The sequence below is a fragment of the Schistocerca gregaria genome, chromosome 9 (genome assembly GCF_023897955.1).
Source record: "Schistocerca gregaria isolate iqSchGreg1 chromosome 9, iqSchGreg1.2, whole genome shotgun sequence".
Classification (NCBI taxonomy): Eukaryota; Metazoa; Arthropoda; class Insecta; order Orthoptera; family Acrididae; genus Schistocerca; species Schistocerca gregaria.
The window spans coordinates 178456307-178472589 of record NC_064928.1 but is presented as its reverse complement, the minus strand read 5'-3'; the positions used below and the strand labels follow the sequence as shown (position 1 = coordinate 178472589).

Sequence of the window (16283 nt, the reverse complement as noted above, 5' to 3'; positions counted from 1 at the left end):
GCGGTGAATCTGTGTGCTTCCATTGAGCTGACTGGCGCTTTGTTTCTGGATTGAAAAATGGCATCCAGGTTCATCCATTGTCACAACCGACGAAAAGAAAGTTCCATTCATGCTGTCTTTGCGCGTCAACATTGCTTGGCAACATGCCACACGGGCAGCCAAGTGGTCGTCAGTCAGCATTCGTGGCACCTATCTGGATGACACTTTTCGCATTTTCAGGTCGTCATGCAGGATTGTGTGCACAGAAACCACAGAAATGCCAACTCCGGAGGCGATCTGTTCAACAGTCTTTCGGCGATCCCCCAAAACAATTCTCTCCATTTTCTCGATCATGTCGTCAGACCGGCTTGTGAGAGCCCGAGGTTGTTTCGGTTTGTTGTCACACGCTGTTCTGCCTTCATTAAACTGTCGCACCCACGAACGCACTTTCGACACATCCATAACTCCATCACCACATGTCTCCTTCAACTGTCGATGAATTTCAATTGGTTTCACACCACGCAAATTAAGAAAACGAATGACTGCACGCTGTTCAAGTAAGGAAAACGTCGCCATTTTAAGTATTTAAAACAGTTGTCATTCTCGCCGCTGGAGGTAAAATTCCATCTACCGTACGGTGCTGCCATCACTGGGATGTATTGACAATGAACGGGGCCTCCTTTTAAAACAATGCGCATGTTTCTATCTCTTTCCAGGCCGGAGAAAAAAAAAACGGAGGCCTTAGGCTCCGCACTCACACCGTAGTTCGTAAACACCTGCAGTGTTAGATTGTTGACAACACCCTTCGTGGAACCTATCATTTCGTGGATCCTGTGACTGCTTCGAAAAACTGGTTTGAAACCTCGTCGGCGGAGGACGTTTCCTAGCCGTTCGCTGACGTCCTTTACATATGGTAAGCGTACCAGCGGAAGCTTCTCTTCTTTGCCTTCTTCTCGTGTTCTGCTCCCTTTGGTTTTAGCTACCTTTCTTATGATATTGTCATGATAGCCGTTGGCACGAAACGTATGTTGTAGCTCCTTTAATTCTTCTTTGATGTTATTTTCATCGCTTATCCGGTAGGCTCGGGGAGTTAACGTACAGAACAGAATAGTTTTGAGCTGGGTGATGGTGGCTCTCCGCGTGCAGATACAGATTAGTGCGCGTTGGTTTCCGGTACACTTTGTGTCCCAGTTTACCTTCGACCAGAAGCCGAACGCTGATTGGCGGACAGCTACCAATCGTTGACGGCATGGACATCCACGAATAGCCTCTTTCCTTCCATCTTCCCATACGTCATGACTAGCCAATCATATTAGAGAGCCAATTAAAAGTTTTACAACAGTGACGTCAGAATCGATAGTCTGTAATAAACAGAAGGACCTATCCCCATGCAAAACCAGTCGTACCCTGAGGAAGGCCGTTTCAATTCGGCCGAAACGTCGGTTTTAGTTTATTGTTGTTGTTAGTTTTTAGCAAAGACGCGGCATAATACCCAGAAGAATTTTAATCACTATGACACGGGCCGCGGAAGCCTACGTTCTTATAAAAGGTCATCTTGTCTCTCATTGTGATCAATGTATTAACAGTTACGGCGATTACATTTGAAATAATAAACAGTTTACTTCCTTTTTTCCAAGTGTCTCATTTTCATCTGTCTGTCCTTTATAACAAGTATCAGGAAATACTGCCGGTTTCACAAACATATAAACATGGCTCTTACACATCCAGTTATTCGGCTTAGCAGTGACATTAATGTCCTCCTGAGGGATATCCTGACAAAGTTTGTCCAACTGACACGTTAGATCGTCAAAATTTGGTGTTGGTTGGAGGGTCACGCCAATAATGCTCCTTGTTGGCCAACATCAAGTTTGCCAAGCACGAATACAAGCGATAGAAACACTCGTCCTGTGCAGGCGGGCGTTAAAATGGTTCAAACGCCACTGAGCACTATGGGACATAACATCTGAGGTCATCAGTCCCTAGAACTTAGGACTACTTAAACCTAACTAACCCACGACCAGCAAAGACGTTGTGACGTAACGGACGAGTTGTGGGGCCCTGAAAATATTCTAAGTTCGGAGTTGGCGTGGCCTCGCGGACCGCTCTGCAGGCCGACCGCGTGGTGCCGGACATTGGCCGGTGCAAGAGGGGTAGCCCCAGAGCATGGTCCAGGACAACCGCGTGACTGGGAATTCCATGTTGACGCTGTGACGAGGACTGTGCTTTGGGTCGATGAAGGAGATTTGTATGCTGGTAATACCAGAGATAGCGGACTTCGTGAAACCATAATGGCAGACATTTCACAGTTCACGTAGAAATTAATAATAGCCAGAGGAATCATGATCCCTTAAAAAGAAGCATGTACATTACCATTATTTGCACGACGATTCTCATAGTGTGATCAGATTTTCAATATCTTTATTAGTTTAAAGTTTAGTATCTGACGGTAAACAATACAAGTAACACCCAGCAACGAATTTCCAAAATCTAAACGGTTCATCCGACTTTGTCGATCGACATGTCTTTAGAAATCTATAAGTGTAAACCTAAATTGGTATGAACTACAGGCATGTAACTTGAATAGTACATAAGTTATTGGAGATCAAAGTGGACAATTTCTATCAAACAATAACAACAAAGGATGGGGCCCCTCCATGCCCACAGCAACGTGGTGACCAAACCAAAAGTTCTACCGTCACCTCCGTATTACACAGGGTGCGGGCTGTGATGTTATCCATGCGTCTGGGTAAGATTACTCATTAACATGGTCCATCAGGAGATAGAAGTGGACGAAAGCGATCGAAGGGTAGCGGTTGTAAGGGCAGAGGGAAAAAAAGTGCCGAGGCAATAGCCAAGGGAAAAAAACCTCTGCCACGGTAGGACTGGTAGTAATGGCAGTAGCGACTTGCTATCTGCGACAGTGCATGCAAGGTGTGGTTATGTGAGTGCGAGCTATCGTGCATCGTTACCTTTGTCGTTGTTGGAGCTCGTTGCGGCACTTGCTGCAGTTGCTGCGTCCCTGCAACACTTCAAGTTCGTTGTACATTAGTGGGCGATCGGTCATAGATCGGCTCACAGACAGTGAAGGGGGTGTGTGTGGTTGGTTTGCGTGCTGTGTACAGTACGGTTTCCCTGCTAGCCGATTACTATTGATCGCGTCAGGCCATAAGTACTCCACAGTTACACGAAAAAACGGTAGCAGTATGCTTATTAATTATTCTTCTATGTCTTTGTTTATATCCAATATATACTATTCATGAAGAAATCGGTTAAATACTTACTGTGTTTTAGAAAGCAAAGAGACATTAGGCTACTTGCCTACCTTTAGCTTCTATTCCTTTGATATAAGTTTCTTTGATTTGTTTACGTATTTAATAGTCTGTTAGAGCGTGTTTATGGTCCAGCCGTAGGAATATTTACTTAATTTCAAGTTATTTAAATGTAAATCCAGTATTTCGTAGACCCTGTACAACGAAACCAGCCAAAACTCTGAGTCAGAGGGTACGTACTTGAGGGCCACTCATCGCATTTTCTATTTGACAGCCCGCAACGTATCTGGAGAAATCCCAGACAGCGGTGGGATAACAACCACCCTCCCCCCCCCCCCCCCCCCCCCCATATGGCTCCCAATATACTGTCGCCTCCCCATATGGTCCTGCAGCCAGGAGTGATTGGATGGGGAGCCATTTCATTTCATAGCAAGACACTTTCGCTTGTCATTGGCAGCACCCTTACAGCATAGCGAAACGTCAACAATATTCTGTGCACCGTTTTGGTACCCTTCATGGCAAGTCATCTGGGCTTACCTTTCAACAAGAGTTTTTTCTACTGGTTCTCTTCGTAGTTCCCAAACGTTACCTATGCTAGCAAGGTCGCCAGGTTTCTCTGCAACCGAGAATGCATGGGGCATTATCGACAGGGCCCTCCACTTATCGCCAAGAAGCAAAGACACACGCACAACTGTTTTTCTCCACCAGAAGCTTCGCTCTTCTTGCTGTGTCGCCCGAGCAAGACAGCCAGGGCAAGAGCGCCACAGGCACAAAAATGGGACCTGGTGCCCGTGTCATAGAGACTGCTAGTGCCATGGGCAGCGCTGAAGATGAAGATATCGATTTCACCTCGGCCAACTGCCGCCAGGGTACAATCCGCCAATGACCGGACGACAACGAACAGAGGCCTACTCGGAAGACAGAAGAACAGCTCTCGCCCACATACACACTACTGGCCATTAAAATTGCTACACCACGAGGATGTGCTACAGACGCGAAATTTAGCCGATAGGAAGAGGATGCTGTGGTATGCAAATGATTAGCTTTTCGGAGCATTCACCCAAGGTTGGTGCCGTTGGCGACACCAACAACGTGCCGACATGAGGAAAGTTTATGACCGATTTCTCATACACCAACAGCAGTTGACTGGCGTTGCCTGATGAAACGTTGTTGTGATGCCCCGTGTAAGGAGGAGAAATGCGTACCATCGCGTTTCCTACTTTGATAAAGGTCGGATTGTAGCCTATCGCGATTGAGGTTTACCGTATCGCGACATTGCTGCTCGCATTGGTCGAGATCCAATGATTGTTAGCAGAATATGGAATCGGTGGGTTCAGAAGGGTAATACGGAACGCCGTGCTGTATCCCAACGGCCTCGTATCACTAGCAGTCGAGATGACAGGCATCTTATCCTCATGGCTGTAACGGATTGTGCAGCCACGTCTCCATCCCTGAGTCAACAGATGGGGACGTTTGCAAGACAATAGCCATCTGCACGAACAGTTCGACGAATTTTGCAGCAGTATGGACTATCAGCTCGAAGACCATGGCTGCGGTTACCCTTGACGCTGCATCAAAGACAGGAGCGCCTGCGATGGTGTACTCAACGACGAACCTGGGTGCACGAATGGCAAAACGTCATTTTTTCGGAGAAATCCAGGTTCTCTTTACGGAATCACGATGGCTGCATCCGTGTTTGGCGACATCGCTGTGAACGCACATTGGAAGTGTGTATTCATCATCGCCATACTGGCGTATCACCCGGAGTGATGGTATGGGGTGCCATCGGTTACATGTCTCGGTCACCTCTTGTTCGCATTGACGGCACTTTGAACAGTGGACGTCACATTTCAGATGTGTTACGACCCGTGGCTCTACCCTTCATTCGATCCCTACGAAACCCTACATTTCAGCAGGATAATGCACGACCGCATGTTGCAGGTCCTGTACGGGCATTTCTGGATACACAAAATGTTCGACTGCTGCCCTGGCCAGCTCATTCTCCAGATCTCTCACCAATTGAAAACGTCTGGTCAATGGTGACCGAGCAACTGGCTCGTCACAATACGCCAGTCACTACTCTTGATGAACTGTGAATTGTGGTACCGTGTTGAAACTGCATGTGCAGCTATACTTGTAGACGCCGTCCAAGCTCTGTTTGACTCAATGCCCAGGCGTATCAATGCCATTATTACCACTACAGGTGATTTTTCTGGGTACTGATTTCTCAGGACCTATGCACCCAAATTTCGTGAAAATGTAATCACATGTCAGTTCTAGTATAATATATTTGTCCAATGAATACCTGTTTATCATCTGCATTTCTTCTTGGTGTAGCAGTTTTAATGGCCAGTAGTTCGCTGGCCCCAACGTCGACCAGCGAAATGGTACCATGTGGGAATATAGGCAGTCCCAGTAAGATGGCGTAATGTAAGACCGACGCATAGAACACAGATTACGTTGAAAAATAGGGTTTTGTTACCAAAAGAGCGGGGAATATTATGCTGTTTTGGAATCCTGAATAAAACCAATATATTTTAAGAAAAAAGCATGTTGCATTTCTTATTGAACGCCCCTCGTGCAGCTACATCTACATCTACATGGATACTCTGCAAATCACATTTAAGTGCCTGCCAGAGGGTTCATCGAACCACCTTCACAATTCTCTATTATTCCAATCTTGTATAGCGAACGGAAAAAATGAACACCTATATCTTTCCGTACGAGCTCTGGTTCCCTTTATTTTATCGTGGTGATACTTTCTCCCTATGTAGGTCGGTGTCAACAAATTTTTTTCTCTTTCGGAGGAGAAAGTTGGTGATTGGAATTTAATGAGAATATTCCGTCGCAACGAAAACCACCTTTTTTTTCACGGTTTCCAGTCTACATCTTGTATCATTTCTGTGACACTCTCTGCCATATTTCGCGATAATACAAAACGTCCTGCCTTTCTTTGAACTTTTTCGATGTAGTCCGGCAGTTCTATCTGGCAAGGATCCCACACCGCGCAGCAGTATTCTGAAAGAGGACGGAAAAGCGTAGTGTAAGCAGGTCTGTTACACTTTCTAAGTGTCCTCCGAAGAAAACGCAGTCTCTGGTTAGCCTTCCCCACAACATTTTCTGTGTGTTCCTTCCAATATAAGTTGTTCGTAATTGTAATACATAGGTATTTAGTTGAATTTACGGCTTTTAGATTAGACTGATTTATAGTGTAAACGAAGTTTAACGAGTTCCTTTTAGCACTCATGCGGATAACTTCACAGTTTTCGTTATTTAGGGTCAACCGCCACTTGGGCACAGTTCAGATATCTTTTCTAAATCGTTTTGCAGTTTGTTTTGATCTTCTGATGACTTTATTAGTCGATAAACGACAGCGTCATCTGCAAACAACCGAAGACGGCAGCTCAGATTGTCTCCCGAATCGTTTACATGGATAAGGAACAGAAAAGGGCCTATAACACTACGTTGTGGAACGCCAGAAATCACTTCTGTTTTACTCGATGACTTTCTGCCAGTTACTACGAACTGCAACCTCTCTGACAGGAAATCACAAATCCAGTCACATAACTGAGACGATATTCCATAAGCACGAAATTTCACTACGAGCCGCTTGTGTGGTACAGTGTCAAAAGCCTTCCGGTAATCCAAAAATACAGAATCGATCTGAAATCCTTTGTCAATAACATTCAAGACTTCATGTGAATAAAGAGCTAGTTGTTTTTCACAGGAACGATCTTTTCTAAACCCATGTTGACTATGTTTCAATAGTCCGTTTTTTTCGAGGTAATTCATAATATTCGAACACAATATAGGGGTCAAAGTCCTGATGCATATAGACGTTAACGATATGGGCCTGTAATTTAGTGGATTACTCCTATTACCTTCCTTGAATATTGATGTCACCTGTGCAACTTTCCAGTCTTTGTGTACGGATCTTTCGTCGAGCGAACGGTTGTACATGAGTGTTACGTATGGAGCTAATGCATCAGCATGCTCCGAAAGGAACCTAATTGGTATACAGTCTGGACAAGAAGACTTGCTTTTATTAAGTGATTTGAGTTGCTTCACTACTCCAAGGATATTTACTTCTGCCTTACTCATGTTTGCAGCTGTTCTCGATTAGAATTCTGGAATATTTACTTCCTCTTCTTCTGTGAAGGCATTTCGGAAGGCTGTGTTTAGTAACTCAGCTTTGGCAGAATTGTCTTCAATACTATATCCATTGCTATCGTGCAGGGAAGGCATTGATTGTTTCTTGCCGCTAACATACTTCACATACGACCAGAATCTCTTTGGATTGTCTGCCAGGTTTCGAGACAAAGTTTCGCTTTGAAAACTGTTAGAAGCATCTCGCATTGAAGTCCAGGATTATTTGTTGCTAAGAGATCAAGTGTGTTTTCACAACCGTCTACTATTCGCGTGGGCTCATGAACTAACTGCTCGAGATAATTTTTTGAGAAATTGTTTAGCACAATTTTGGATGATATTTTATACATACCTTCCGGAATTAAACATGTATTTTCGCCAACATATCGAGGGTAAATTAATTACAACGAAGATAAATCGCGCACTTACTTTCACTTTATCACGTCACTTGCTGAAGACTAACACACATGTTGTTGTTGTTGTGGTCTTCAGTCCTGAGACTGGTTTAATGCACCTCTCCATGCTACTCTATCCTGTGCAAGCTTCTTCATCTCCCAGCACCTACTGCAGCCTACATCCTTCTGAATCTGCTTAGTTTATTCATCCCTTGGTATCCCTCTACGATTTTTACCCTCCACGCTGCCCTCCAGTGCTAAATTAGTGATCCCCTGATGCCTCAGAACATGTCGTACCAAGCGATCCCTTCTCCTAGTCAAGTTGTGCCACAAATTTCTCTTCTCTCCACTTCTATTCAATACCTCCTCATCAGTTATGTGATCTACCCATCTAATCTTCAGCATTCTTTTGTAGTACCACATTTCGAAAGCTTCTATTGCCTCAGCATCACCCGACTTAATTCGACTACATTCCATTATCCTTGTTTTGCTTTTGTTGATGTTCATTTTATATCCTCCTTTCAAGACACTATCCATTCCGTTCAACTGCTCTTCCAAGTCCTTTGCCGTCTCTTACAGAATTACGATATCATCAGCGAACCTCAAAGTTTTTATTTCTTCTCCATGGATTTTAATACCTACTCCGAATTTTTCTTTTGTTTCCTTCACTGCTTGCTCAATATACAGATTGAATAACATCGGAGAGAGACTACAACCCTGTCTTACTCCCTTCCGAACCACTGCTTCCCTTTCATGTCCATCGACTCTTATAACTGCCATCTGGTTTCTGTACAAATTGTAAATAGCCTTTCGCTCCCTGTATTTTAACCCTGCCACCTTTAGAATTTGAAAGAGAGTATTCCAGTCAACATCGTCAAAAGCTTTCTCCAAGTCTACAAATGCTATAAACGTAGGTTTGCTCTCTCCTTAATCTTTCTTCTAGGATATGTCGTAACGTTAGTATTGCCTCACGTGTTCCAGTATTTCTACGGAATCCAAACTGATCTTCCCCGCGGTCGGCTTCTACTAGTTTTTCCATTCGTCTGTAAAGAATTCGAGTTAGTATTTTGCAGCTGTGGCTTATTAAACTGATAGTTCGGTAATTTTCACATCTGTCAACACCTGCTTTCTGTGGGATTGGAATTATTATATTCTTCTTGAAGTCTGGGGGTATTTCGCCTGTCTCGTACATCTTGCAAACCAAATGGTAGAGTTTTGTCAGGACTGGCTCTCCCAAGGCCGTCAGTGGTTCTAATGGAATGTTGTCTACTCCCGGGTACTTGTTTCGACACAGGTCTTTCAGTGCTCTGTCAAACTCTTCACGCAGTATCGTATCTACCATTTCATCTTCATCTACATCCTCTTCCATTTCCATAATATTGTCCTCAAGTACATTGCCCTTATATAGACCCTCTATATACTCCTTCCACCTTTCTGCTTTCCCCTCTTTGCTTAGAACTGGGTTTCCTTCTGAGCTCTTGATATTCATGCAAGTGGCTCTCTTTCCTCCAAAGGTCTCTCTAATTTTCCTGTAGGCTGTATCTTACCCCTAGTGAGATAAGCCTCCACATTCTTACATTTGTCCTCTAGCCATGCCTGCTTAGCCATTTTGCACTTCCTGTCGATCTCATTTTTGAGACGTTTGTATTCCTTTTTGCCTGCTTCATTTACTGCATTTTTATATTTTCTCCTTTCATCAATTAAATTCAGTATCTCTTCTGTTACCCAAGGATTTCTACAAGCCCTCGTCTTTTTACCTATTTGATCCTATGCTGCCTTCAATATTTCATTCCTCAAAAGCTACCCATTCTTCTTCTGCTGTATTTCTTTCCCACATTCCTGTCAATTGTTCCCTTATGCTCTCCCTGAAACTCTCCACAACCTCTGGTTTAGTCAGTTTATCAAGGTCCCATCTCCTTAAATTCCCACCTTTTTGCGAAAAAATGGGTCAAATGGCTCTGAGCACTATGGGACTCAACATCTGTGGTCATAACTCCCCTAGAAATTAAAACTACTTAAACCTAACTAACCTAAGAACAGCACACAACACCCAGTCATCACGGGGACCTTTCTGCCGTTTCTTCATCTTTAGTCTAGAGTTCATAACCAATAGATTGTGATCAGAGTCCACATCTGGCCCTGGAAATGTCTTACAATTTAAAACCTGGTTCCTAAATCTCTGTCTTACCATTATATAATCTGTCTGAAACCTTTTAATATCTCCAGGGTTCTTCCATGTATACAACCTTCTTTCATGATTCTTGAACCAAGTGTTAGCTATGATTAAGTTATACTCTGTGCAAAATTCTACCAGGCAGCTTCCTCTTTCATTTCTTAGCCCCAATCCATATTCACCTACTACGTTTCCTTCTCTTCCTTTTCGTACTGTCGAATTTCAGTCACTCATGACCATTAAATTTTCGTCTCCCTTCACTACCTGAATAATTTCTTTTATCTCATCATACATTTCATGAATTTCTTCATAATCTGCAGAGCCAGTTGGCATATAAACTTGTACTACTGTGGTAGGCGTGGGCTTCGTGTCTATCTTGGCCACAATAATGCGTTCACTATGCTGTTTGTAGTAGGTTACCCGCACTCCTATTTTTTTATTCATTATTAAACCTACTCCTGCATTAATCCTATTTGATTTTGTGTTTATAACACACATATATCTGGTAAAACGAGTAATACACTTCGTCGGCCTAGAATCCCGTTGAATGGAGTAGAATTGTCTTGAGTGATGAATTCCACTTCGGACCGAGCTCCGCTGACCAGCGAAGACGTATCTACGTACGCCCTGGACAGTGGTGGGATACCAGCTTCACAGCTTGGCAACCAGGAGCGATTCCCTAGGGTGCCATTTCTTTTCATAGCAGGATCACTTTGTTCAATAGGCGCGACACCCTTGGAGCACAGCGATACGTTGACGGTGTTCTATACCCCGTTTTGTTGCCCTTCATAACAAGTCATCCTGGGCTTACATTCCAGCAAGATAACGCTCGTCCTCTCTCGGCGAGAGTTTCTACTGTTTGGCATCGTGCTTGCTAAACCGTATCTCGGCCAGCAACGACGCCGGATCTCTCCCCGATTGACGCTTGAACCATTATGGGAAGGACCCTCCAACCAGTTTAGGATTTTGACGATCTGACGCGCCAATTGGACAGAATTTGGAACGATATCCCTCATGAGATGGACCTGTGCGTTATTGACTTGCTCAATTTGCGATGCTCTTCCTCTTCAATAAATTACCCAATTTTACTGAAATTGTAATCATTTTTTTGTCTGGACTTGTACATCGCATCTGCCAATTTCTATCCAGCTAGGATAATTCCTTTGTGGTGCGTCGTTTCTTTTTTTGTGTCCCATAGTTTATTTATTTAGTATGTTTGTGTGTGGAATACATTCATCTGTGAGTACCTTGTATGTCACTCTGTAGACAAACATGTGATTTACAAGTGGAATGGAAACTGATTAAGTCTCTAGCATAATGAAACCAACTGAACAAATGGTGTTCAGCAACCATTCTTACAACGTTTTATTTATTTTTTATTTGTCATTTGTTAATATTATGTTACTACTGAAACATACAGTAACTAGGTGTTTCGAAGATGACTTGATGAAATTCTTTCGGTTCCAGCCTCAGAATATCCAGAGAATCTTCGATGGATTCAAGTGACGGTTATTCCAAATGATGTTTGCTCAAAGATCTACGGCCCAGGTGTCATTAGAGATAGTACGCTGTGTGCTGCAAGTAATGCACCTGGCATATGCTGGGTGAGTCGAAAATGTAGTTTATCTTGACCACTTACTCCTGAGCAACTGCTTATGCTGCGGCTCTTCAAACGCTGTTTTACTTGCGAAAGCGTAAATACTTTCTACAGTGCAAACTTGTATAATGCTGTAACAATTTATTGCATCGAGTGTGCCTGAACCGTGGATTTACTTTCAAAATATTTTCTTGAAGAATTTACTGTATTTACTAGCGATTCCCCAAGAACATTAACACATTTAATCACACTAGGTGAGCTTGGAAGTAGTTACCAGGAAGTAACTGATGGAAAATAAAATTACCTTTAACAAATGTTAATTTTATTCCTAAAGGCCTTTTCAAAAATAGATTTCTTACAGTAGGAGCCTTCGGGCTGAGAAGCTTCCGACCCCCTTCAACACGACCGTAGTCACGACCGCTTTAACAACTCACACAAAAACATTAACTATGCAACCCCTTAAGAGGGATGGAAATGATCAAACACTCACAGTAAGAAATTATTTGCCACCAAAAGTGCAATTTGTTTTTAAAAGGACTCTTATGATGGAAGAGTGGCAACTTTATAAAAATGACTATTTAAATAAAACCCATGAAATTCAGACTTACATAAAGTGTAGAAGATGCTCGACATTACACATATAGCGCCTCGCAAGATGATAGACAAGATAAAAATATATTTCAGGAATTCGGTCTTTACCTTAATTCTATAAATTCGTTAACACTGAATCCGACAAACATGACAGAGGCAGCTATTGACGTATGGCAGACAGAGAGATAGACAGACAGACAGACACTAACAGCCTAAAAAATGCGGACGGGAAACAGACGAGCAAGCTGGGGACGAGAGACTGACCAAGAAGACAAGTAGAATTTCCAAGTAACTGAAACAACATACCAGTAATCACTTAACTTCTAATAATTGCGATTTCTGGCGAAGACCTGGCTCAGCACCCCCAAAACGCTCTCCCGAACCGTCCTCTTCCAGCCGCTTCAACAGACGCGCCGATCTCCTGTCTCACGGCGTCGCAGCTCGCACCGGCCAGCCGATGTCTTGGGTTGGCTCCTGTTGCTCTCGTGTTGGCCGCGAAGCCTCTACCCCTCACTATACGTCGCGGCCAGTGGACTCACGTGGCGACCTCACATGCGCCGACGCTCCAGTCGGACAAGTGATCTCGTGTTCCAGAGCGCGACCGACCAACTGATCGATCCAACCGCCAATGCCCATTGGCTGAGTAAACTCTAGCAGACTGGCGGTCTAACACATACTAGCACTCCGGACGACAGACAGACACTAATTGCCTCACGAATGCGGACGAGAGACAGACCCAGACTAACTTGGCTGACCACCTGACCGGACTCGCCCAGACAGACTCCCCTCTGCCGAGCTCATAGCGCCCCTTAAATGCACGTGGACAGGCAACTTTTCCCCTTTCCCACCCGAGGGAGAAACCAAAGCCACGATTGCCACAGCGGCTCCACCGCCAGAACTGGAAGGCGACTGCTTTACACTACGCGCTGCGGCGCGCTCTTCAAAACAGCAAATTTTATCACGCCTCAGTGCTATTACTAGCAAAGTCACGTAGTCTGCTTGCGTGCGCTGACAGCCCATCGAAGTACTGTGTAATCTAGCCATGAGCAACAGCTAATCTCCCGAATTATTCAGTTGTTATTAATTTTTTTTTTACCGTCAACAAGTTTCAATGTAACAGAAACTGGATAGAGTTGATATCGTTCTATGCATTTCTTTCGCAGGAATTCGGTTTCATATTTTTGATGATACCAACACTAATAAGTAACCTAGGTGGTAATGGAATTATTTACAACCAGACGTTGTGAAACTAACAAACATTATTATTGTTGTTGTTGTTGTTGTGGTCTTCAGCCCAGAGGCTGGTTTGATGCAACTCTATCCTGTGCAAGCTGCTTCATCTCCCAGTACCTACTGCAACCTACATGCTTCTGAATCTGCTTAGTGTATTCATCTCTTGGTCGTGTGTTGGTCTATCTTTCTGACTGCTAGACACACAGCACCTACACTGTTATCGTCTCTGGTGCGATATCGTAGGACAGCAGAAGCACTCTCATGGCTATCCAACACACAATGGCTACAAATTTGTACGTCAGTCTGGTGATTGACCTGTTGTGCTGTCATTCATTGACAATAGTCTAGGGGGTGTCTTCCAACAGGATAACGCTCGCCCAAACACCACTGTTGCAATCTGCAAAGTGTCGACATGTTGACTTGGCATGCTCTATCACCAGATCTGTCGCCAGTCGAGTAAACATGCGACATTATCGGATGACAATATCAGTGTCATCCACAAACTGCATTAACCGTCCCTGTTTTGACTGACCAACTGCAACAGGCATGGGCTGCCATCCCACATATCGACATCCGGCATCTGTACAACGCAATGTATGCACATTTGCATGCTTACATTCAACTTTCTGATGGGTACACGGGTTATTAATGTACCAGCATTTCACATTTGAAATGCCTTGTATCGTACTTGCGTTAACCTGTAATCTTGAAAAGCTAATCACTTACGTATGTTAACTGCACAGATATATTCACGAAATATTATTACTCTACATTAATTATATTTTGGTGTTGCAATTTTTTTCATGAATGTATATTACATATATCCTTATTAAGCAGAAGGAACGCATGTTATCTTTCTGGTATGATTGTCTGAAGTTAAAAGGTAGAATTTTCGTGAATTAGCGACCTATAGAAGAACGCAATAAAAATATAAACAGGTGTTGATGAAAGAATTAAGATGGTGACTTCTGTGGAGAAATCGTTTAGACAGTTTATGAGAGTGCACTCCAAAAGTGCAAGTGTAGATGGCATGCTTAGCAAGCTTCATAGATGGGAACAAATATACCAAGTTTGTACATAATGACTTCCTGGAAGATTAAAACTGGATGGCGGATTGAGACTCGAAGTCTGGATCTTTGTCTTCCATGGGCAAATGTTCTACCAAGTGAGCTACCGGATCTGCCTCATTCTGTAAACTTTCAGTTACCTCTTTCGCTGTTATCTGTGCATTAACAAAACTTTCTTCACGGAAATTTTCAATAAACTTCACTAGACGTTCGAGGGATTTAGTTGATACTTTCACGTCCACGTTTTCTGCTTGACGCTCCTTACTTGCTGCGTTAATAGCAAAGAGAATGCCAAACCATACGGCAACGCCAAGGATAAACTCGAAGCTTTCTAACTCGTTCACAGCAAGCGAGAGTGCTTCGCTCTTTGTTTTCGATTGAACAGTGCTATACTCACCTCAAGAAGGGGTTTTCTGACTTCTTTTGTCTGTTACTTATAGTTTTGACACTCTACACCCTACTTCCCCATCGAGTATCTGAAAACCGTTGAAGCTGGAACCCTCTTCAATAAGATTTCCCATCTCTGAGTGGATCTACTGAAAACAATGTATCTTCTCTGAATTACACAAAAAAACTGAGTGCTATTTCTGTAGATTTTACCGCACCTGATAACACAAGATTAAGACTGTGGCTTGCACATGGGATTTAAAATGCTCTTGGATTGCGCTTTAGGATTATGACTTGAACACCACTTAAAAAACCTTTCACATCTTTAGAATCTGCAATCATGAACAACGAGTTCTAGTTGATCTAGTTTCAACAAAAGGATTTTAGTCAAACTTTCTCTTGTTGTGGAAGTGACGTTCAGAAAGTCGAGGACGTGTTCTTCTACAGTGACTGCGTCTTTTGATGTATCTACAAACCTAGCAATCTATGTCATTCGTTCATTGTGGCTTGTATCAGGACTACAATAAAGAATGACATAAAAATATTTACTTTCCTTTACAAAATTAAGAATTCTGTTTTTTTAATTTGTTGCCAAGCAAATATATGAGTTCATTTTTAATGTCTTTTTTTTTTTTCAAGATGTTGTGGTCTTCAGTCCTGAGACTGGTTTGATGCAGATCTCCATGCTACTCTACCCTGTGCAAGCTTCTTCATCTCCCAGTACTTATGGCAAGCTTCATCCTTTAGAATCTGCTTAGTGTATTCATTTCTTGGTCTCGCTCTACGATTTTTACCTTCCATGCTGCCCTCCAATAATTAATTGGTGATCCCTTGATGACTCAGAACATGTCCTACCAACCGATCCCTTCTTCTAGTCAAGTTGTGCCACAAACTTCTCTTCTCCCCAATCCTATTCAATACCTCCTCATTAGTTATGTGATTTACCGATCTAATCTTCAGCATTCTTCTGTAGCACCACATTTTGAAAGCTTCTATTCTCTTCTTGTCCAAACTATTTATCGTCCATGTTTCACTTCCATACATGGCCAGACTCCATACAAATACTTTCAGAAATACCTTCCTGAGACTTAAATCTATATTCGATGTTAACAAATTTCTCTTCTACAAAAACGCTTTTCTTGCCATTGCCAGTCTATATTTTACATCCTCTCTACTTCGACCATCATCAGTTATTTTTCTCCCCAAATAGCAAAACTCCTTTACTACTTTATGTGTCTCATTTCCTAATCTAATTCCCTCAGCATCACCTGACTTAATTCGACTACATTCCATTATCCTCGTTTAGCTTCTGTTGATGTTCATCTTATATCCTCCTTTCAAAACATGGATTTTAATACCTACTCCGAATTTTTCTTTTGTTTCCTTCACTGCTTGCTCAATATAAAGATTGAATAACATTGGGGAGAGGCTACAATCCTGTCTCAC

At 43.0% G+C, this 16283-nt stretch overlaps 1 protein-coding gene across 2 annotated transcripts in view; it reads left to right on the top strand.

The window, feature by feature from the left end:
* LOC126292272 (venom protease-like) overlaps positions 1-16283 on the top strand; it is a 126485-nt gene that overhangs the window by 69952 nt on the left and 40250 nt on the right. For both annotated transcript variants that reach the window (XM_049986177.1, XM_049986176.1), the window contains one exon: positions 11430-11566. In XM_049986177.1, the coding sequence (XP_049842134.1) occupies positions 11430-11566 (137 nt within the window). The remainder of the gene's footprint in view (positions 1-11429; positions 11567-16283) is intronic.